We start from the raw sequence: 24,262 nt of genomic DNA on the forward strand, positions 1-24,262 counted from the left end.
AATCATTAGGTCTATGGAATGTATGTCCCCATAAAACAGGGAAACCCAACGTGTGTGTGTGTGTGTGTGAGTGAGTGTGTGAGTGAGTGTGTGTGTGTGAGAGAGAGAGAGAGAGAGAGAGAGAGAGCGAGAGAGAGCGAGAGAGAGAGAGAGAGAGAGAGAGCTTACATTAATATCTGCCCCGAGCTGGTAATACCATGGGTCTAACTGGGTCAGTTTTCCCATCTAATAATGGCAGTATTATACCTATAGGCGCAAATAGCTATTTATCACTCCTCTTCTTTCTTTTTCCATCCGATCTCTCTCTCTTACTTTTGTTAAGATCTCTTCTTCACTCGATGGGGTATTAGTCTGCAGCAGTAAACTCATGCCCAGTGGGGTCCGGCTGGCTTGCCTGAGCGGCAGGTCCCCATGTGTGAAGAGTAATCCCAAGGGGGGCAGAGACAAGTGTTAGCATCCACTCAGGATAGACTTTTCCACAGCTTTCACCCAAAGCCTCTCTGACTGATGAGAGCATGTCATTTCATATTAGGCCTAAGAGGGAGACAGCAGGGGTTTGGGCAATTGTGTATTTACGGAATGCGTGAAGATGATAGAGGAAGACTGAACCTGATAGCGGGTCAGATGAGGCAAAAGCCAGCCAGAAAGAAGACAGTAGGGCTTAAGGGAGGTGGAGTAGACTGAGCAATTTTGTACATATACAATAAATACAATTAAAAACAAAAACTTTGCATTATACAATGACAAGACTTTCTGCATATTTTTGGAACCTATTGTCAGAATGACTTCTGTCAATACCATCATTTAGTTTGCTTTGAGGGGAACATTCTTCTGTGTATATTGTTGTTTTCCCATTTGGAAGTCTGCTTATTTTTCTATTTTCTCCTTAGATTTCACAACAACTTTATGCGTTCAAGTCATGTCGGAAAGATCGTATATACAAGTCGAGCGCACATGAACTCCACCACAAAGTTGTAATACCAGAAGCTCAGGATTTGTTTTTAGCCCAGATCTGTACGAGTTGGGGAAGTGTCAGTGAGAAACATGGCGGAATACCACACAGTAAGCTAATTGCCTGCACAAAAAAATATGATAGCATTGTAATATAACAATATAATATGTAACAATAAAGTGGCTTCTTAAATTCATTAAAAACATAAAACACTACTGATGTACATTCTTTGTTCTTCATTTTCTAGAAAATGTAGAGTTAAAAACCTTGCTATATTTTTGTGTAGTTAAATAACAGTAGGTACATTGACATTATGCCCCAACGAAAGTGACTCATTTCATAAACACGACTTCCCAACTTGTAAATACGAACTTTCCAGGAGGACTTGAACACACCATTTTTATCAGACTCGTTTATTAATTCTCTAAAACAGCTCCACCACTTGGTTATTTGCTCTGGAATTAGCACCCTTAGCCTCATCTTTATCTTACAATTACTGAAGAGATGGCAAAGCTGATCTCTAGTCAATGCAAAAGGGCAATGGCTGTTGTTCACTATGTTGAGGAGTCCATTGGGAATTGTTCTAAACGATTCACTGATCTTTAGATAATATTCCTCAACTGTTGAACCAATTAGCGGTTTCTGCTTGTACAGTTCCCATGTGCACTGCTGTTAAAATTATAATCCTGTTCCAGTTGTGCACTTTTGCATGATTAGTATTCAGTTCCTTTGAGACAGAATTCCACACATTTTAAATATTTATTTTCACCCACCTTGCGAAGACTACAAAAAAAAAAAGAGACAAATGCATATTTTACTGGGAATCTGCAAATGTGTATGTTTCAGTAATTGTACATGTGTAATCACATTTGTATCAACTCACACATTCAGATAAAAACCTGTTTCTTTCACTGAAGATCAAAGAGAGGCTCATTGTTTCATGTCTAGTAAATGAGAATGACGTACATGGCAGTGAATAGATTATCTATCTATCTATCTATCTATCTATCTATCTATCTATCTATCTATCTGTCTGTCTGTCTGTCTGGTTATCTATATATCCATCTATCTATCTGTCTGTCTGTTTGTTTATCTATCTGTCTGGTTATCTGTCCGTCTGTCTACCTATTGTTCTATATATCTATCCATCCATCCCTCATCTGACCGAGGCAACTTTCATCTCACTGGACGCGTTCTCATGGCAACCGATAAACGATGAAACAATTCTTTTGCATGAGCCGTCTGATGATTACACGTTTTGTATAAGCAACCAATATAAGCTACACATTTAAGAGTTAATGTTGTTCGCAAGTGTAGCCTGCATGTGTAATCCTGCATCTGAATCACCGAGCCCCGGTCGTGCTTCTGCTTGCGCACGGCAGGTAGGGTGTTCTTCCTCTGCAGTGGTTTAAGTGCGCGTGGATACGTGAAGGATGACGTAGGTCTACCTCGAGGGGCACGGCAGCACTCCGGGAATCACGAAACTCTTTCTCTGTGAGATCCGTGTTCTGAGGCTTTCTGGAGCATCTTCGGATGCATCTCTTTGATCTCATACCAATTATTGATTGCTCATAGCACGGTTGGAAAAACAAAATCTCTTCTTTTAACTAGTTTGCCCCACATCTCAAAAGTAGGCCTAGCTGTATTTTAAGACGCTGGATGTGGGGTTTCACTGCATCGACGCTGAATATAATTATAGTGACCTTGAAGATTATTTAATTGGGACCAGTAGCATTAGACAGGCAGTGAGTTTTAATTTACACCGCTGGGTGGCAGCAGAAAGCTACATCCAAAATGATGACTCGGTCGGTAGTTTGTGGGGGTGCCCCTTACTCACGAACAACTTTATACATCCCTTAAGATAGTAACTAGACAATTATGATCTGTAATTGAAGAATTTGTTGGCAGGTTAATTGGAAATGAGAAAATAGTCAAATACAAAATATTTACATCACTGTTGCCTGTTTTTTTTTCTTTTCTTCAAACCTCCGGTCGTTCAAAAGTCGGTCATTCCTAATTGGTAGGGTTTTTTTTATTTTTTTTTTATTTTTTTAACATGCTGAAAATACACATATTAACTATTCAATCTATGATACCTCAACTAGCCTATAACTTCTTATGGGGAACAAAAATGTCATTTTTTCTGTCTACTGGTAGCCATCCAGATAAGTGGAATATTGATTGATACTGGTGCATATAAACTGTGAGTCAGAATTAAGGAAATAATCTCTGCTATTATATAGTGGGTAATTTATTCTCTTTTCTGTCTTTTTTTCAGAAGATTAATGCTAGTAAAGCATAATAAATGCACGTGCAACATACTTGAATTTGAATGAAAATAATTTCTAAGTCCCTGGTTTGGTGGCTGCAGCACGAGGTGAATGTAAATTGACTCAGGCCGGCATTTAGATGCCACTCAGGTGTGTGTTATACATGAAAGCACACGTCAATTTGTGGCAATTTCATATGTCTAATGACAGAAAATTAGCATCTATCTACAGTTTTGTGGATGTGAAAGAGCGCCTAGGAGCTAATAGCCTTAGAGCTTATAATGGTGATGGATGTAGATGCAAAACAAGAATCGTAGTACAAAAAGATCATAAAATTAATGTGACCGTTCATTTTAACGGCTATGTACAATCTTATAAGAGAAGTCAGGGGAGATAACAGCAGTTTACAGAGAGTTCACATTGAATTTGTTGTTGCACTGGCCTCGTGATTTTAATCAAACATGATAGCAATGACTAAACTGGTCTCAGAACAGAAATGTATTTCACTGTGTATATATTCTATTTTCGTTTGAGAGTTGAGAGTGGGTGTTACATGGCAAGAGATGCTTTTGGCCAGTTATGGTTAAAAAACTATGGGACAGGAAAAAAAACAAGAGTGTAAAGCACTCAAACACACTAAAGTTTTCTCACTTTACTCCTACACCATTCTTGAACATCTTATTACGACTTCATTTCATTGTGTGCAAATCACTTAAATGTGTAAAATGGAAGTTTATTTCATCCATTCATGCTGAAACTACACACTTTTTTTTTCTTCTTGTGGCATTAACTGAAAATGGGCAGGGGATTTTTGGTTCCCAGCATTCAATCTGGGGACTAGATTTGCAGAGTAATTGTACACATTTGTGAAAGTAAGTGTGAATTTGTAAGTGTAAGTTTGTGAAAGTGTTTTTTATTATTTTAAAAATAATTAATAATAAATAAATAAATATTTGTTTGTTTGTTTATTTATTTTTAGAACAAGATGCAGAAATAGAGAGACATGCTAGCGTTTAATGAAATGTTACACTAAGATTAAGAATAGTTGTGGTGAAGTTTTGAGGGGTTTGGTTGGTCAAGAGTGGAGCTTGTGTTGAACTCGGGTATATAGCTGTATATCACTGTGCAAATATCAGTGGTGTAAAAAGTCTTCTCTCTTGCACTTCCTGCTACACCAAATAAATGTTTAGTAGCTTGCTAGCTAGCTACTAGTAAACTGCATTACTTTGACATGTCTGATTGTTGCTATTTGGGGTTCCTAAATTCAGGTATTTTTCTTAAGAAACCTCATTACTGACCAAAGTCCACAATATAATTTATTATTTTAAAAAAATACGTCCACATTCTTGATAGCACATTAGACCTGATGCTGTGATTGTCTGACCCATTATTACCTGAGTCTGAATGTTCAGAAGAACAGAAAATCAGCTCGATGTGTTGCAACAAGTCATATTTCTTCTTCGATTCCCCTTTCTAATAAACACCCTGCTCCAGTCTGAAGTTTCTGAAGCGTTACTGTAGTGTAGAGCATTGTGTCTGCATAGAGAACTGCAGTAAAACGATAATAGGTGAATAAGCATTAATCTCTCAAACATTTCATAGATATCTGTTGTCAAGCCATCCAGATGTGCTGACACACAGACGCTCTCGCGCTCTAGTCCACCCCTCCCATTCGATTCAAATCTTATCCGATGCTATGCGTACACGCGCGTATGTGCGCGACAGAAGCAGATTTGACAGTATCTAGCCGCGCTGCGCGAGATCCCACCAAGAGCAACAAGAACACACACATACACACACGAGGGTCAACGGGAGCAGACAACGCACTATAGAGGTAAAACACCACATCCACATCCACCTTTAGGCTACATTTAGTCGGTACAACCGCCGCAGACGGCATCGTGCGCGAGAGTGACAGTTGAGTCTATTTGTCCATTCAGAAAGTGATGGCCGAGCGCTGCGAGCGTTAAATGAATCAAACCGTTAACAGTTTTATTCAAATGACGAAGCCGGAGATTGCTGCTCGCGTGAGATCGCTAAATTGTTTATGTACAACATAAATGCTGCCTGTAACACTGCTGTTTTGGGTTGGAAAGACACGAGAACACAGCTTGGTGCTGGTGAGTCAGAGATATCCCTGTAAATATAATCTCCTCAAATCCAAAAGCCCATTAGACGCCTGCGTTTAAGTATTAGTAATGTCATTATTGAGTCGAACGTCTCTTTATTGCTCTGCAAAGCGACTGGTTCGTTTTCACACGTAGACAGCCAACGCGCGACATCATAACAGGTAGTTATTTCATGTTTACAGGAGATGTGTGTGCTATAAACCGAAGTCTGTTGCAGAAAGCGTCGTGTTTTAGACATGGAGACATGTTAAGGCAAGACAAGAGGCGTATTAATTTTATTAACAGATAGAAAGGTGATAACGGACTCGGAGTGTCGCGGAATCAGATGATTGTGAGCGCAACGAATGCGCAGCTGTGAACACACGCGCGGCGCAACAGTCAGCGAGTTCATGCATCTCTCAAAGCCCTGGCTGACAGCGACCGTCTGTGGATTATGTCAGATGGGTTTGTATCGATCCTGAGCGCTAATGGGCTTCACCGTCCGCATAAGGGTCAGTGACGTGTCGCTCATTGTTTTGTCTGAATCTGTTTTGATTCAAAATGCAATTCATAAAGTGACCTGAATACATTACATTGTATGATGAATATGTTTTCACTCTCTGAATTAAAAATCAGTTGGATATGTGATTTTGTGAGGATTAAAGTAAAAACAAATGTGTGATGGTTTAACTCTCTGGAGATTATTTATTTATTTATTTTAAATCATAAAAGGGAATTTTAAAAAAATAAGTTGTTTAGCTAAATCGTATTTCTTAAAAAAAAGAGCAATGAAGAGATTTTGTTTTAAAATATTATTAATAGGCTATTTAAAAACTTTTGTCTGCCAAATCAGTGGCATAGCCAATGTGCAGCAGGAAGCCCTTTTTGTAATGTGATGAGAAAAGAGTAAAATACGGAGGATATACACTCACCTATATTTAAGTATTTGTAACTTTTTAAAATGTATTTTTATGCACGAAACCAACATGAATACAAAAATCACAAGCACTTGTGTTTTAAAAGATTCACCCCCCTTTTTTTCCCCTATGACCCATAATGCTATTGTGCAATAGACAAAATAATCCCCTGCGGAGGGTGAACCAACTCCAGGGTAAGGTAGCGGCTAGATGTGCTTCCTCCTTATAAACACATTTAAATAAAATGTCATCAAATAGTTTCAAGTTACGTTAGTTAGCAACAACCTACACATCCCAGCTTAAAAGCTCCAGATAAATGATTTGTTACTAAAGCGTCTATGTTCGCAAACTACTATAATTTGAACAGAAAAGCATGCATACTAAGCGTGATTTGGCACGGCAGCTATTTTGAATAATAAATAAACATTGCCTTACCTAATGCGGCAAAACAAAAGTTTTACTAAAATTCTTAATGGATTATATTGAGCTATAATCAATGAAGCTGACTGCACAATGAATCTCTTATTTAGCCTATATAATGTCTACACCTTGTTATAAGTTAACTTATAACAAGGGGATTTGCGAGCGTGCAGAACTCTACACTGGACAAAAACTCCGGCGCTTTGAGCGGTGAGTGGATTGATTCTAACTTAAACGCGTCTGATTGGCCATTGTGTTCAAGAAATCAACAGATATGTTTGTGATTGGCTACATTGCTGGAAAACATGTTGTAAAGAGAAACCTTTGAGACTCTCAAGAGCGGAAACACCAAAATCCGTTTCACCAATATTCTAGTATTATGGAGAAAACTGATCCTAGACCAGCAGTTATAGGCAGCTCTTCCCTCTAAAAGCAATCCAAAGCAGAAGTAGTCAGTGGTTTGAGTGAGAAAATTCCATGCTAGTCTCAGCCTTATACGCGCTACGCCTATGCCTCTGTTGCTGCTAACTGGTTTGGTTTTGGTTTTGGTTTGTTCACTGGTATCTTTTGTTGGCCTCAAAACAAAGCAATCAAAATAGAGGAAATGAATTTGCTATGAAAACTGTAGTTCCTAGAGCTTCATAGGTCTTTAAAATGAAAGCAGAAGAGGTCTCTTTGGAATCAATACTGTTCCCAAAACCGTTGATCGCTGCCGTTGAGCAATGCTTTCTCCTTTTCAGAGCTGACTTGGCACAAAAGAGGACTCAAGTGCAGTGAAAATCCTGTCCCCTGCACAGTCATGGCCTCGAAGTTTAATCCAAATGTCCTTTATGTCGGGGAGCCCCGGGAGTCCCTGACCTCTCCGGACCCTCAAGCCGAGGCCGGTGACGAATCATCGGACAGTGACGGGGAGCCGGAGGAGACCTCGCACAAACTCATCCGAAAAGTGTCCACGTCTGGTCAGATTAGAGCCAAGGTAGGATTTAGGGATATGAGAGAGAAAAAAGATAGCCACCCAAATATTTATTTTTATTTTTTCTATTTATTGTTTTATTTTAAGTAGAGAATATTTTCTGTGAGAAAAGTTGCTGAAGTCACACTTGGACACCCCAAAAGATGAAGGGCTCAGTACCAATGTGCACACACACACACACACACACACGCACACACATTGTATGGTTGTAGCTGGAGTGCATATTGATCCAGGGGACAGTCGCTGATGGCTCAGAATCAGTCAATACTTGGCATGCTATGATGACTAGTACAGTGTATGTACAATATCAATGTCAGTTTGGACTAATGTTTATTCCTGAAACGGCAAAAGGATATGAGACAGTCATTAGCAAGCTTATTGTGTTACACATGACAGAACCTAGTCTACAAAGTGGATGCACGTGTTCTTTATTAATCAAAAGCTCAAATGCTGTTGATTAATTGGGTTCATTTTAAAATGGCATCTTCCTTGCAGAATGATTTTGACAGTTTGGTGTAGAGGTCAGTCTGTTCAAAAACACAATGAGGGCTACTCTGACCCTTGCACACTCACACATCCTTGTTTATTGTGTCAGCTTTGTGTTGCATTGTGAAAAGATGAGGACAGAAGAATTGTTAGAATTGTTGAGCAGACAGTGTAAAATGTGTCCTAAATATAAACTTCATGTTGACGACAGACCCTGCAGGCAGAAAGTGTATCAGTATTTACTGTCTCACCTGTGCTTCCCAGCCCCAACAATTCAGTATTCATGTGTCAGGTGACTTTTCTCCTTTGACCATGAGAGTCTGGTGTCATTGAAACAGAACAATGTAATGTTATAGATTGCTCTTTCGCCCACTGTTGAGCTTAGAAATAACTTAGTAACCAGGCCCATTGAACTTTTTTTTTTTTTTTACATTTAAGACTGTATTGCTACTCGCAGAGTTCAAAGGTTTATTGCAGTGTCACCATAACAAATCATATCAGCTTTAAGCTTCCTTTTGAACAGATCTCAGATCAGGCCTTTATCTGTGTGCTTGAGTGCGTCACCTTCCATTCCTTTCTGTTAAATAGCTGAAAACTGCCCTCAGATCAGTTTAACCTTTCTGATCTGCTTAGAGTAAGCAGATCTCAAATAAGCAATGGATTTTTGTACGTGAACATTTAGATCATAGCTGTAATAAGATGAACCTGATCCCAGATCAGCTCATGTCAGTCATGTTTATCTTGACTGTGCGGTTGATGAAATTAGCAGAATATTAGTCAGTATCAGCAAGCCAATGAAGCTGAACTAATTGAATCAGGCAATTACACAGATGCCAATTAAGTTAACATTTTCATTCTGTCAATGAATGTCTAACGCTTCACTAATACTTTATGTAGAAATTATTTGATAATTCTGTTCTTACAACCTGTAAATATTTGGGGTCATTAAGATTTATATTCTCACCAAGACTGCGTTTATTTTATTAAAAAAAAAGTAAAAACAGTAATATTGTGAAATACTATCACAATTTGTAACTGTTTTCTATTTTAATGTATTTTGAAATATAATTTTTTCCTGTGATGGCAAAGCTGAACTTTCAGCATCATTACTCCAGTCTTCAGTGTCACATGATCCTTCAGAAATCATTCTAATATGCTGATTTGGTGCTCAAGAAACATTTCTTATTATTATCAATGTTGTGCTGCTTATAATATTTTTGTGGAAACCATGATCTTTTTTAGGTTTCTTTGAAGAATAGAAAGAAAGAAATTGTTTTTGTAACAATGTGAAATCCCTCACTGTCACTTTTGATCAATTTAATGCATCCTTGCTGAATAAAGGTATACATTTCTTTTTTTTTTTAATTTAACGGAAAACGTTTGAATGGAATTTTACTTAATGCTTGACAGTTTCACAAATATCTCAGTTTATCTTATTTAAGTCTCAGACGAAATGTCCCTTGGGAGACATCTATGAAAATGTTGTTGAAAAATTTTTTTTTTTCACATACACATTCACTTTGACAGGAAATAAGGGTGTGCTGCTAAGGGACAGCTGCTGTTTCTGTGTTTTTTTTTTTGTTTGTTTTGTTTTTTACATTATCTGGACCTGAGTATTTGTATGCAGCTTGTACTGTAGGCCTGGTTTCACACTTCACAGACAGGGCTTAGATTAAGCCAGGATTAGGCCTAAGTTCAATTAGGACATTTAAGTAGCTTTTATAATAGTGTTTTAGAAAAACATTACTGGTGTGCATTTTGAGACAAAACAATGGCAGTGACATATTTTAAGACGTGTCAGTGCAAGGGCAGGTAATGATCTAATTTACTGAATCATTCTATATCACAAGCCATTAGTCGATTCCTATGGTCGGCCCAGATTATCTGGTAATGTGAGGCGTTCACAGATCAAATCTTAAACTTCCTGATAAGCTCGCGGACACATCGGGGCCACCTCGACCATATCAAACATGTTTGATATTTAGGATTTTAAATTGGGATGATTATGACTACATCAGTACTTCCACAATAGCTAATGAGAGAGACAAGTCAACAAGGAGACAGAAGTGACAGAACCTTTGAAAAGGCAATGGAGATGGAGGGACAGCTGGTCGAATATGACTGCCTTTAAAGGGTTGGTTCGGAGTATAATCAACCTAGGGCCCTTTGCACCATGACCTCGAGCCAAACAACCCCCCAGAAACCTTTCCTTCCCTTGGTCAAACATTATTAAAGTTAGAGCTTATTTAGATATATCAGCCGAATGGCTTAGTGCAGGCGCTAATGGATCCAAGATTTGGGGGGGGGGTTTGGCTCGAGAACATGGTGCAAAGGACCAAAGGTTGATTTTACTCCGAACCATCCCTTTAATGTCTCCTCATATAATATCTACAGCAAGTTGCCGCAACAATTTCCATTTTGTTTACATCCGCTTCCCCGGTAAGATCATGCGAGGTACTAAATCTGGCATGATAATCTTCAAGTCTAGCTTCAAATCTTGTAGCTTGTGCAGGTTTGAGATTTGAAGGAAGAAAATCTGTGAAGATTTTACTTATGTCTGTGATGCAACCAGATTTCGCAGTCGGTTAAGATTTATAAACTCCTGTAGTCTGAGCCCGACTTTAGGGGCATGTTTACCTTCAGTAGATTAGCTATGCCACAAAAGTTATTGCTTCCTGTGATGCGCTCATTGTGACAGCACTATTAAAAAAACAGTGTGTACTCATACCCAGAGGTTGAGTAAAGCCAGCCAATCAGACCGGAAATGACCATTTCAATCAATGCTTGCTATTTTTGTGTGCAATATGCATCAGACAGTCAATGAATGCTGATGGTTTGTTGGAGGGTCATCAGACAATGGGACTAATGACAGGCTAATGCTAATGCAGAATTTGAAATTGAGTACAGTGATGAACCAATGATGAAAATGAATTGTCTGTTTGTGTGTGTGCTTAGATTGGTGTCATGAAACACTGCATGCTTCTTCCTTTTGCTCATTAGTGATTTCCCCTTCATTAGCATACTTGTTAAACCCTGCTAAGTGTGACATGTCATTTCAGCCTGACTGAGTTCATTTATTACCTGTTGTTGACTTGCACACACTGACATTTAAATGTGTAGAATCAAAGTTAATAACGTGTTGTACATTTTGTAGATATCTTAGACAGTTACCCCATATGAGCGTTTTGATGATCTCCTTCAAATAGAGAAGTGAGCAGTGATTGAAATTTATTGGATATAACAAAATAAAAATTATGTTTTAAGTTACTACTGTACATTTGACACCCTGAATATTAAAAATGGGTCTAGACTTAAATTAATACTTTTATTCGGCAAGGATACATTAAATTGATGAAAATTGATGAAAAGTGACAAAAATTTACAGCATTTTACATTACAATTTATATGTTTGTGAGAAAGAAATTCAATTGCAAATAAATGATGTTCTTTTGATTAGCTTTCTGTTTATCAAAGAATGCTAAATATAATGTATCAGTTTCCACAAAAATTAAGCAGCACAACTGTTTTCAAGATTGATAACAATAAGAAATATTTATTGTGCACCAAATCAGCATATTAGTATGATTTCTGAAGGATCGTGTGACACTGAAGACTGGAGTAAAGGTGCGTCATTCACGTAAATTCAGCTTTGCCATCACAGGAATAAAACACACTTTAGAATATTAAAGTAGAAAATTAAAAATTATATTAAAATAGAAATCAGTTCTCAATATCTCACAATATTACTGCTTTTACTGTATTTTTGATCAAATAAATGCAGCCTTGATGACTTCAAAATCATACTGACCCTAAAATGGTGTTTGTATGTATTCCATTGGCTTACATTTTTTTTAAAAGTTATATAATTATTACAGATAAACTCAAATCGTAATCCTAGAAAGGTCAAGCTGAACACATTTCATTTCAGATATGATGCACAGTATGCTGCACGCTACATTCATTACAAAAAATAGGTAATTCCAAACATGCCCTGTGTGTTCATATCTATGATTATGTTAATGACGACAGGATTAGTCAATAGGAGGAGATCTTAGAAATAAGTGTGTGCAGGGCTCAACAAACAATGTTTTGCAAATCCTGCTCATTTGTGCTGATGTAAATCTTTTTCCACGTTACATTGCTAGCCTGAGTGACATGGATGATGATTTGGCAGTTAAAACTTGTAATCCTTGAACTGTGGTGTGAAGAGAAAAAAAACTACAGACAAATTGAGTTTGTAGAAAGAGTTTAAGCGTTTGTGAATTAGGAAAAAGAAGAGAGTAACAGTGATGTGTGTTTATCCTGTAACAGGTTTCCTCTGAGGGTCTCATTTATCAGTGCACAATGTCAATACTCTTTTTGTGTTAGATGGCCCTATTCTATTTCTTCCTCTCCAAGGGGTAAAGAATTACATAAGACTCTGTCTCTCTCGCCCTCTCTCTCTGCCCTTTTTGTTAGTGCCCTCATTAATTTTGTGTGCAGAAACTGGAGGCAGGCAAGGAGGAAAAGAATGTGTGTTGTTGTGTTTTGTGTGTGTTAGCTGGGAGACACATTCAGTCCATTTGCTGAGAAACAGAATGACACAAGACAAATTCAGAAAGGGCAGAATTCCCTGACAACTAATTAGCCGTGTCTCCTCAAGGTAGCGGACCAAACGAGGATGTGACCCCACCAGACCTGTGTCCAGCTATTTTGTTTTTTTTTATAAAGAAAGAGGTCTTATACAAAAGCAGCACTTTATATTAACAGTTTGAAAAGCTGTAATCATAAGAGAAATTGTCTCTTAAGGAGGAGCAGGAGATTTAGAGTGAGTAGATTTAGGTGACTAAATGATGTAGCTAAAGTTAGTCAAAGACCAAGCAAAACAATTTGAGAAAAAACAACATTCTAGTAAGAAAAATAGAAAGCATGGTTAAGGTTAGAAAAAGAGAAGTGAAGACGAGTTACTCTGGGTGTGACACTGAGGGTTAAATATATCTTTTTCTTTTTCTTTTTTCGGTTAAAGTTGTTTATGGTGATGCTATTATTTGCCATTGGAACCAACGTTAAATTAAAATGTAACACAAAATGTAAATTTTTTATTTAATCTGTATGTCTTCTTTCTTCAAAGGTGCATATTGGGTATTAAATTGTTCATGCTCATTTCTAATGCGTTGCCGAATGCTCACTTAAAAGTTCATTTTTAAAAACACTGAGAATTGAATAACACCATTAAATGCAAAAACTTTAAGATCTCAAAATGACATGCTATAGATTATTACACAATTTCACTTGTAGCATTTGAAAATACTGATTTTAATGTGAAGTGTTTTATGTTTAATTTAATAGTACATACTTTTAATATCAGTGAATTCCTTGTCACAAGAAGGCACATCACCACTGTGCCACAGCTTCTACTGTATTTCAGTCTGTTCTTACTGTTTATAGTTGGTTTGCATTTAGGAACTTCTTCCAAGAAAACTGTAGCAATATGTGAAAATTTGCCTAGGTGTCTTGAGAAGCCTATAAATTCAGACCATGCGGATGATGAGCGCTCTGTGATTGTTTCATGTGCTCCTGGGAGTTTTTGTTTGAACAGTCATGTAGATGATACTGTATTCAGTTGGAGGAGGAGGTCAAGGGTCATGTTGCATGTGTAAAACCCCTGTAGAATTAGTTGAGGAAATGCGTAGTCTCATATGTCTAGGAATGACTGTGTTTTTCCCTTTGCTGCATTTCCCAGAAGTTGACCGTATGTGTGTTATCTGAGAGTACCTCACAGTGAGTTTAACCCTGAGTCTCAACCCACCACTAATGGCTCTTTAATGGTTTGGGTAACCTAAAAAAGGGATTTTATAGTTCATTTTGAGGATTCAAGACCTGTGCCGCTTACTCTTACTGTAGCAATTGCATTTTTTTCTGGTACCACCTGCTAAACTATGTCAAATATGTCCTAGACTGAAAGAGCTGTAACTGAATTCCGCTGAACTTAAAAAAATTAAATTAAAAAAACTATCTAGACATCTTTACTCCACTTATCTTGTCTAAACTGGCATTTTAGCTTTAGGATATATAGACAGGATGTCATAATCACATTAGACCTAAAACAGAACCTTGTATTCTTATTGATATTTGTCTAAGTAAAAAGTAATTAGAAACAAAGACAGACTGAATATCTGTCTCTAATCTCTTTCACCAGGAGACTTTAAACCCCTTTTGTATTGATGTTCTGTCCTAGTGGATTTTATGGGTCCATGTTGAGGAAGACAGCCTTAAATATATCATTACAAAGGACAAAGAGAGAGAATAGGATAACTAGTAAAAGAAGACACAAGGGAGAATTTGAGGAATATTTTTTCATGAACTTGTAATTACATCTCCCCAAAAATCTATTATTTAGTGTTGTTGAAAACTGTATGCTGTTATTTGGTCTGTTCCTCAAATCGGTCTGAAGATTCAGAAGAGATGGAGTAGTACAAGTCATATAGACTACTTTTATGGTGTATTTTTAGGGCACTACGAACTGGCAAGCTGTGGAACAATTCTTTTAAAATGTGTTCAGAATAAATAATAATTGCATATGGATTTGTAATGACATGAGTAAATAATTAATTGATCGAACAAATTTTAAATTTTAGATGAACGGAACCATAACTCTAAAGTCTTTGATTATTTTCTCCTGAGGATTTATCATTTGTTTCCCTTTTTGCGTTCACATTGCACCTGTCTCATTTATCTTTCTTTTTTTTAATCTCCATTTTCTGTCTTTCTTCCTCTCATCACCCCTCTCTTTCTCTCTCCCTCTCTTTCTTTCTGGGTTAAACTTGAAAACCTAATTAGAAAAGCACCGTCCATCATTGCCTTGACAGTCCATTAAGGCAATGGAGCGAAGAAATGGAGAAGATAGGAGAAAGAGAGAGAGGGTTAGGGAGACAGTGTAAGAGAGAGAAAGAAAGGGTCCGACAGAGGCCTGAAGGATCTCTGGTTTGTCCAAAAGGTGCCGAAGCGACAGAAAGATTGCAGAGCATTTAAATAACAGGAATAGCTGTCAGGTCGTGTCTGTCTGTCTGTGTGTGTGCGTATGTGTGAGAGAGAGGATGAGATGGAGCATTTTTTGTTGATGTGTTTTTCTAAAAAAATTTACATAAAAGAATTGAATAGCACTAGGAATAAGGAATCACAAGAAATTCAATCATTTAGGTTGTAATGATTAATCTTAATGATTTAATGATTTTGGTTCCTTAACAGTTCCATTAAAGATTTTTTACTTTTCAGGAGAAAAAAAATTTGTATAACAAATGGAATCCCATTAACATAATTTTTACAAAATGTTTACACAGACTTTTTAATTAGTTTTTCATGTCTAAAAATGCCTTTCTTAAAGCAAAATTCTGTCCCATAGTTGGCCACACATATATAATATATTGTATATACTGTGTGTGTGTGTGTGTATATATACTGTATATATATATATATATATATATATTAAAAAGCAGTGCGTAACAGACCAAAATGTAATTTGTTTTATTCTTTCACATTGGTCAAGCTGTATGTTTCAGTAAAACAAACCGGCTCATATGAATCATGAATCATACGTGATTTGTGGATCGTGAGACTGACTGGTAATGTTGTAAGGTTTTGGTTCACTTAAAAGAACCTACTCAAAAGAGTCTTAATTCAGGGATCGGATACGCTGGTCAGTGGTCATGCTGAACTTCTTTCTTTCTTTCTTTCTTTCTTTCGTTCTCTCTTATGGTAAGTGCTAAGCTATGTAACAGGGCACACATGTACAACATGCTATATTTCCTACCATTTCTTTTTTTTTTTTTCATCTTCCATTCATGTTGTTTTCGTTCTGCTCGCCCATAAGTGATCTACACACAAACTAGCAATCCTTTATCCTCTGAAGAAAAGCCTGCTATAATGAGCTCTCTCTTTCTCACATTGTGAGGGCATGCGTATGAGAGAGACAGGTGGCAGAGAGAGCAGAGGACAAGTGAACGAGAGGCACAGAGGTTCACAGATGCAGCAGGTAGCTTTTAGTTTCAGTCATCACAGCCGCCCAGGGGAACCTGGCACATGCTTCTACTGTGCATCTATTTTTCACCCTAAATAGGTGCGATAAAGTGACAATTGGTTAATCAAATCTCTCCAATCTGCCTGTTTGTGTTTTGTCAGTTGTTTGCTTTCTATTTCTGTCGCGTCATTCGAGATAATCTCGCCCAGAGTGAAATCTCATTGGTTGAAACACATGGCTGTCATTTTGTTGCTTCATACAGCCTTTCTTTTTGGCGTTCAGAAAAATGAAATGCTGTAAACTTTGCGGGTTTAAGACACAAGTCTCCATCGTATGAGTGAAATTAATTACCCCAGTCATAATGTTTAATGTGTGTCAGTGAAAAAGAGGAAGAATGAGCTACTGGGTTGTTAGTATGATTGATAATATAGCGTGTATGTCAGTTTCCATCTCTTTTCTTTGCTAATGAAGACAGATAGCACATCATAACATAGCATCAGTCATGATGAACACACTTAGCAGCAGCAGTAGCTTCTCCAGTCAGGACAAAATGGAAGCCATCAGGCCATGTTGACGCCCACTCAGTTTCTCTCATCTATTTTTTTCGTTGTTTAAATGAAGAAAACTGAAGCAGGAAGGAAGTCTACTTCTGTGTTTCCTCTTTTGACACTCTCTGCTTTTCAGAGCATGTTTTGTGCCACTAAAAATAGCAACGGAGGGTTTTGATTCACACTACACACTCCACATAACAGGAAGCGTCCAGAGGTTTAATTCAGTCAGGACAGAGAGGCACAACTTTAGTGTAGACAGAGTTTAATCAGATGTCATTGTTGTTATTGTTTTTGTTTTGTTTGTTTTTTATACTTTTTTAGCAAAATTGAATGTCTTTCTTTTTTCTTTCTTTCTCTTTCTTACTATCTTTCTTCAGATCAATTGATGATCACAGATAGGTTTGCCAGTATGAGCAATGCACTTGCATAGAGGCTGATCAAGGTCAGATATGACTGTAGTCCAATCAACACTTCTCAGATGTTATTAGTACGTGTATAGAACTGGTTCCATACAGCATTAATTAGGGTTGCACTGTTGTTTACCCCCCTACTGTAGAATTGCAATGCCTGAGCCTCAAAATACCAGCAGTGCCACAGTATATTTCAAATGGTATTATGTGATTTATGGTGGTATATTGTGTGCAACAGAATGAAACACATTGCAGGAATTCAAACATGAACTCCTTTTAAACTTAGAAAGCAAAAATTCAGCCCAAAACACCTGCCTGATGTATTTGTGCATAAGTCAACAATTAAAAATAGTGCATGTGGAATATAACAACATGGCAGTGAACCGCATAAGCACCTCCTGTGATGCGTTTGATGAACTTTAGAGAGGTTTAGGATTGTTAGTCTTGCTCACGTTCATTATTGCAGACATTACTTTATAGTTATCTTCAATAAAAGTTGCGGGTTTTCGAAGTCTCCCTTCAATTTTCAGTAAAAGCTGCATTGCAACGCTGTGTGAAACTGAAGACATTAAGTCATGTTCAGAACTATTATTTTTTTGTATAATAATATTCACTGTAGTAGTAGTAATTAATTGAAAAAAAATTGTAAACTCATGATCCTCCTTGTATTGTGATACTGGTACAGTATAATACAACCCTAGTATGGATTACCAGTTTCAAATGTATTATGTCCTTTTTAAGAAAAAAGTCAGTTGACCTTTCATCTGCACTGTTACTCAGAAGAATAGTTACAGAGGGTCTAAAATGGTCTGAAGAGTCAGAACTGGTGGTTTTGTGGGCCATGAGCAGTGTCAGAGTGATATGGTGACAATCTACACATTCATGCAGGCCAGAAGCTGAGAGAAAGAGAGAGAGGAAGCAACAGGGAGGAATGAGTCATTCGTCGCTCTGGTCCACTCGAGGAGTTTTAGAGGAGAGAGAGGGACAGACCTCTTCTCTAATCAAAGGCCATTGTTCTGTGCCCGGCTCTTGTCAAATCTGGAGCGGTCCAGTATAAAAGCTCTCAGAGGCGATCATATGCATCAGCACTGCACCAAACAACACCGCAGTGTAAACAGAGGGCACACACATACACAAGCCACTGTGAAAGCCTAAATTGACATGAATGCACACATTTAAGCGCAGATGCATGCAAACTGAATGCGTGATGCAGATGATCTGGATTCCAAAAGAAGCTCTCCAGTTTCTTGATTGATGTTTATATTAGTCTGATTTGAACACAGCAGGAATGCCAGCTGGTTTAGCAATGTTAGGTCAACTACTACTACAGAAGTGTTGTGAAGACTGAGCTGTTTGGGGTGTGAGGTGGAAGGATCAGCATTTCTATATCTGGGCCATTGTCATCAGTACATGAAGGAAGTGGTTTTTGGTTTCATTTGTAAAGTTTCATATTGTTCTTCTTTCTCTCTTACTCTCTCTCGTTCTCTTGTTTTTTCTCTTCCAGTAAGCATTGCTAGCAGGTCAGTCATTTTTAGGCTAGTGCAGGTCTATTTGTGGCTGTGGTCAGGTCTGCAGGAAGATGGTTTTAGTATGCTTGTTATTTCCTGTGACGTTCATCCGAATCGAGTCCAAAAATGATCATACTGAGAAACACACAAAGATATAGAGAAAGATTTGGCTAGATGAGTGAAACAGACTGAAAGCAAGCAGGGTGCCGTGACATGGCGGTCAGATTTCCCAGAAAGCCACTCATGAGAGGTGTGATTTAGCAGAGGGTTTGCTCATCGTGTCTAATGCATAGAGGGGATATTTCAAACTTAGTGCAGAATAGATTAAACTCAAGTGCCTTATTTTAGAAGTTGTCCTACTTTACCTGTATTCACCTTGTAGGTGAAACTGACACTCTCTTCCAGGTCATGGTTACTGCATGAGCTAGAAAGAAAGACGGAAAGGGGAAGATAAGGGAGAGATGAGAAGGAGAGAATGACTAGATTTATGATCATGTTCTGCATTATCATTGTGCAGTGGAGTTAAATACCAGTGCCAAACCAACATCCTCGAACAGCATGGCAATTTGCAGCTGGGGAGAGAAAGAGGAAATTAGGAGATGTTGCAGGCCTGGCTCAAATCTGTTTCATCTGCATGAGAACTTCTACCCAGAAGAATTTAAATCCATCTTAACTGTTATATCATGCAGAAACACATTATTTGAATTATTAAGGAATTATTTCAGTTTTTCTGATGTTAGATGCTCATCTGTGAGGTTAAGCTCTGTTCGTGATCATTAGTTTAAATATTGACAGTGGAGCTGAAGATGCTCTTGTTTTTAAGACAGCCTGGAATGGGAATGTCGCCAAGATGAAACTAATCCCATCTCAACGTCTAATCTTATTAGAACAGGATACACATACTCACTCTCTCCCTCTGTGGTACCTGCTGTCAGGTTTGATGCCAGAGAGGAGGAGGAGGAGTCTAGAATGATGTCTCATATTTCACTTTAAATCACAGAGACGTTTTCTACAAGTCCCTTCATCTTGTTAATTTCACAACACTAGCAGTGTTACTCCACATGAAGCACTTGAGAGTGTGTATCTCATCCATATTTCATTCTATTCAGGCTGTGTTTCTTGTCTGTAACTGTAGATGGTCTGTTGTGACAGCAATCAGTTCCTTGAGGTTTCTCCGTTGTGAATGGAGCAACATCTCTCATTGTTCAGAGGGCTCAATTGTAGCCGAACAAAGTAGGACGGTGCTGTTTTCAGTTCTCAGGGTCAAATTTGAAAGAAAAATCATTATTTAGAAGAGTTTAGGTAGGCTATTTATTGGTCAGAGTTTTATCCAAAACTGTTCTAAAATATAGTGAAAGAAGCATTTTGCTGAATGATGTTATGATTATGATTATAGCTCCAGGACAGAGAACATGTTTAGTTGCTGCATCTCTAATACACATACCCAGTTGCCCACACCCACACACATACAGTACGCACCTACATAGACTATACGAAGGTATCTTAAAGGCTGACTTTTCTCTCTTTCTCTTTGAAAATTGAAATTGACTTTGAAATTGACTTTTACCTGAACTTTTTCTCTGAACTTTTTCTAATGTCTCAGTCAACATTACATTCACAATGGTGTTTTAGGAAGCCAAACAATTAGAATATAATAATAATAAAAATAGTATTAATAATTTTAAGGTTATTATTCAGTAATTATTTTTTTATTATATTTTTATTTATTATTATGACAGTAATAGCTATGCAATGTAAAACGGGAAATACATATTTCATAAGTATATTATTTTACTTTACGCTACAGTAGGGAAATTACAATACTTTTGTCCTGATTTCTACACTTGCGAGAGATAAACCCTCAGGCTTTTATTTTGACGGAAACTGCAATTGAGCTTTTATTTTGGCGGAAAACTACATTTTCTGTGACGTGTCTCATTGCAAATCTAGTGAAATGCTGTAATCATCTTCACACAAAAATGTTGGAAATTATGCAAATGTGAAAATAACACTTAACTGGTGGCCGCTACATTCCCAAATGCACGCTGAACTCGCAGTACATGCAGAGATGGAGTTCACTGTATGTGAGCTGAGCCGTACTGAGACGTGGAAAACACCGGATCACGAGCTGATCGTGTTAGCAAAGTGCACACTTCGATTTGAAACACGCAGTGTAAACAGATATACTTATTTGTATACTGATGTGTATGTGTGTGTTTGCTTTTGGTGTAATGTTGCATACTGAATACCGATAACTTTTTAGAGCTGAGAAGGAGGGACTGTGAAACAAAAGAGGTTTCGGATAACGAAAACAAAAAAGGAGAGGTTTTAGAGAGAGAATGAAGTACTGTAAGTAGAAAGAAACTCTCAGGGAGAAGGAAAACACAGGGTTAGGGTTTGGGCTATCAAGGTGTAAGGCTAAACGCTTATGGTTGTGCATGTGTTAGTGTGTATTATTTATTCTGAAAAAAGCCTGCAGCTCTGAGGTCTATACTTAATGTTAGAGCACATCCTGTCTGTGAACCCTTGAGCAGCATGTATCATTTACACCACATAGCTACTATAACACCTTTTCAGCAGAGTCAGGACTATATCAAACCTTAGTGCTTCAATTACACCCATCAGAAAACGAGTTCTTCTTTTCAAAATCTCTGGCAAGACGTGAGCACTCATCATTCCTCCTGTGTTTCATCATAAAAGTCCTTTTCAGAATAAATGATAGTCACAGCTCTAGAGAAGACATGTTCAACTTATGTCCAGTTTAATTGTATAGTACTTTTCAAATAAATATTGTTTCAAAGCAGCTTTACAGCTTTCATTAATTCATTTGTTCATTGTTGTTTTGGACCCCGTTGACTTTCATTGAATGGACAAAAAATATTATTTTGTGTTTGGCAGAAGAAAGTCATGAATAATGGCAGAATTCAATTCTTTGGGTGAACTTTATTTTAAATAAATACATCCTTCAGTAAAGAGTAGTGACAGATAATTTCTTCCATATTGTGATGTACAAAAAAAGTGTAAGGAGGGGGGTTGGTTTTATACATCGGTTGTTGATTGGATGGAGGTAGATCTGAATGCAAGCTTACAGTCAGTTGTAAATAAGGGGCAGGGTTTATGTTGATTTAATAATTGGGAAAGTTCATCATACATCACCAGATCTGCTGCAAATCTGCCGTTTCACCAGAAGATCGAGTTATGACAATTTTATTTAAAATTATGTGGTCAAGGTGCATTTAAAAAATGGAATTGTTTGTTTTTATCTAAAATAAAAAAAAATAGGTAAATTTTCATTTCATGCTCCCACTCTTAGCTGGTTTTAGCCTAAAACTCTTCTCCTGGTTTCCAACTGGCATCTTTGATGAATCAAGCTTAAACATCAGATACTAAACATGGTAAAAACATTTATTTGGAATGATGGGAAAGGGAAATAACAAAGGAATTACAAAGGAAACTGCAATGCCTTATAGGTCCCTAAGAAGAGAAAAGGAAGAGGATCTTATTACCATCTAGCCACTGAATCAGGAAAGGCACAAAATATCCTGAAAACCAGAGGAGAAATGAATAGAATGGGCCGTTGTGACGCTCAAAACTGAAGCACACTTTATTCTGAATTGTAAAAAATATGAATGTTTCAAAATTTATGTCAAAGGGGATGACTGATTAGTGTATAGTGGATAGTTCACACAGAAAAGAAAAATCTGTCAAAACTTGTAAGACTTTCTTTTGCGCATCACCAATGACTTACTTCTGTAGAAAAATAACATTTTAAAGGATATTTCAGTCAGAAAGAAAGTCATACAGGTTTGAAACAACATAAGGGTGAGTAAATGATAACATATTTTTTGTTTTGAGTGAACAATCTTAAATACAAAGAATACTTAAGGAAGTATTCTTAAGCACAATCTACAGAAGTACAATATACTGTATTTTTAGCTATACTGTTACCCTTTACTGTTGTTCCAATAAAGCTTTGTTGAATCATACTCTGAGGAGGGGAAGTAGGGCTTCCTCGTGTTTTGCCGTCTTAAGATAGTGTCACCATCAAGAGGGTACACACACAAACACACACACTGAGTGCAGGTGCAGATGATATAATACTGGGGAGGGATTCTGTGTCACCCTGAGATGAAAGCACTGAAGCACCCTCTCCACACACCCACACACACACACCTCCTCAATCAAGTGTGTTTGAGGGTTTGGGAAGGAAGAAGCATGCCTGAGTACAGAAACAGAGACAAAAAAAGATGAAGGAAAAGAAGACACCGCTGCATCTGTATGTGCATGTGTAAGAGAAAACACAAGCACCATATATGTATTTTTTTTGTTTTTTTTTGTTTTTTGTCTTGCACTGCAAACCACATCCGTGCTTCCTCTGCTCAAAATGTCACAAACGTTTACGTTTGTATGTACCATCAAGGCTTTATGGCTTTACCTTTATGGCTTACTTTCTTCTGAAGAACACTAACAGAGATATTTTGAAGAATGTTTCAGTCAGAAAGAATGTCATACGGGATTGGTATGGCATGAGGAGGAGTAAATCATGACACAATTTTAATTTCTGTGTGAAGTATGTCATCTTCCTTACTATATTTCCTCCCTCTAAACACAACTTCTAATCATTAAACAAAAACAAACAAAAAAACTACTTCTCATCTCCGCTAATGGAAATATGGAAGCCTGTTTCCACCTCAGTGTAAAAAATAAATAAAAAGACAATTGTGACTAAATATTGCAGCTGCACATTTATTTACCTAATTGTGGCTTTACTGTACATTTGTGACTATTTTCACCTAATTGTGACTTATATTCGACAATTGCAAATTTGTCATATTTTCATAATTACCATTGTATGCCTTATAGTATGACTTATGTTTATTGCAGTTGTGACTTTGTGTCTCATAATTGCGACATATATATATATACAGTATATCTAAATTTGATCACAGTTGCCTCTTTTTTTACTCAAAGAAAACAGGCTTCCTTAAAGTAATGTCTTGTTAAACGCACATTTTGCAATAGCTGAACCCCCGTTGCCCACTGGAATGACCCAGCACAGTTATGTTTTGACCTCTACTCTGCTATCTACTTACAGTATTTTGTAACTGTCAGAAACTTGCCTAAGAGTGCAATGTAAGTGCTGGGTATTGCAGTGAGCACACCAGAGACCAGTTGCAACGAACAGATTTCACCACAGCATTCTGCTGGGCGGAGCAGGGGTTATTGGGAGTTGTCTTTGGTGCTCTCCTCTCACCCTGATGCTAATCAGTGCTTACTATAATTTTTCATGAGTTTAGTAGATTAAATTTAGTCCAGCTATATTTATTCTCAGTTTGGTCTCTGTCTGTGGCCTCTGACTGACTGTCTCAGAAGCCACATTGTGACACAGAGGGTTGAAATTCTGTGTGTGTGTGTGTGTGTGTGTGTGTGTGTGTGTGTGTGTGTGTGTGTGTGTGTGTGTGAGTGTGTGAGAGAGAGAGAGATTGGTGAAGAAATAATATTGAGAAACGATTGCATGTGGCAGAGAAAGTGTGTTTTCCTCTTATATGCACTCTAACATAGTTTAGCAGCCTCTGTCTATGGCTAACTCTCCATCATTCGCTCTTTCTTGTTCTCTCCTCACATTGTTTATCACCTGCTGCTGGATATTGGAAAGATGTCACTGGTAAAT

The 24,262-nt window shown here is 37.6% G+C and overlaps 1 protein-coding gene across 1 annotated transcript in view; it reads left to right on the plus strand.

Moving 5' to 3' along the window:
• The first annotated feature begins 4,918 nt into the window (after nucleotides 1–4,918).
• LOC307155454 (diacylglycerol kinase delta) overlaps nucleotides 4,919–24,262 on the plus strand; it is a 59,502-nt gene continuing 40,158 nt past the window's right edge. Inside the window, exons 1-2 of the mRNA XM_079866077.1 lie at nucleotides 4,919–5,056; nucleotides 7,408–7,643. Of these exons, the coding sequence (XP_079722203.1) occupies nucleotides 7,467–7,643 (177 nt within the window). The 5' untranslated portion in view covers nucleotides 4,919–5,056; nucleotides 7,408–7,466. The remainder of the gene's footprint in view (nucleotides 5,057–7,407; nucleotides 7,644–24,262) is intronic.

This window comes from Squalius cephalus (assembly GCF_949319135.1).
Source record: "Squalius cephalus genome assembly, chromosome: 3".
In the NCBI taxonomy this organism is placed as follows: Eukaryota; Metazoa; Chordata; class Actinopteri; order Cypriniformes; family Leuciscidae; genus Squalius; species Squalius cephalus.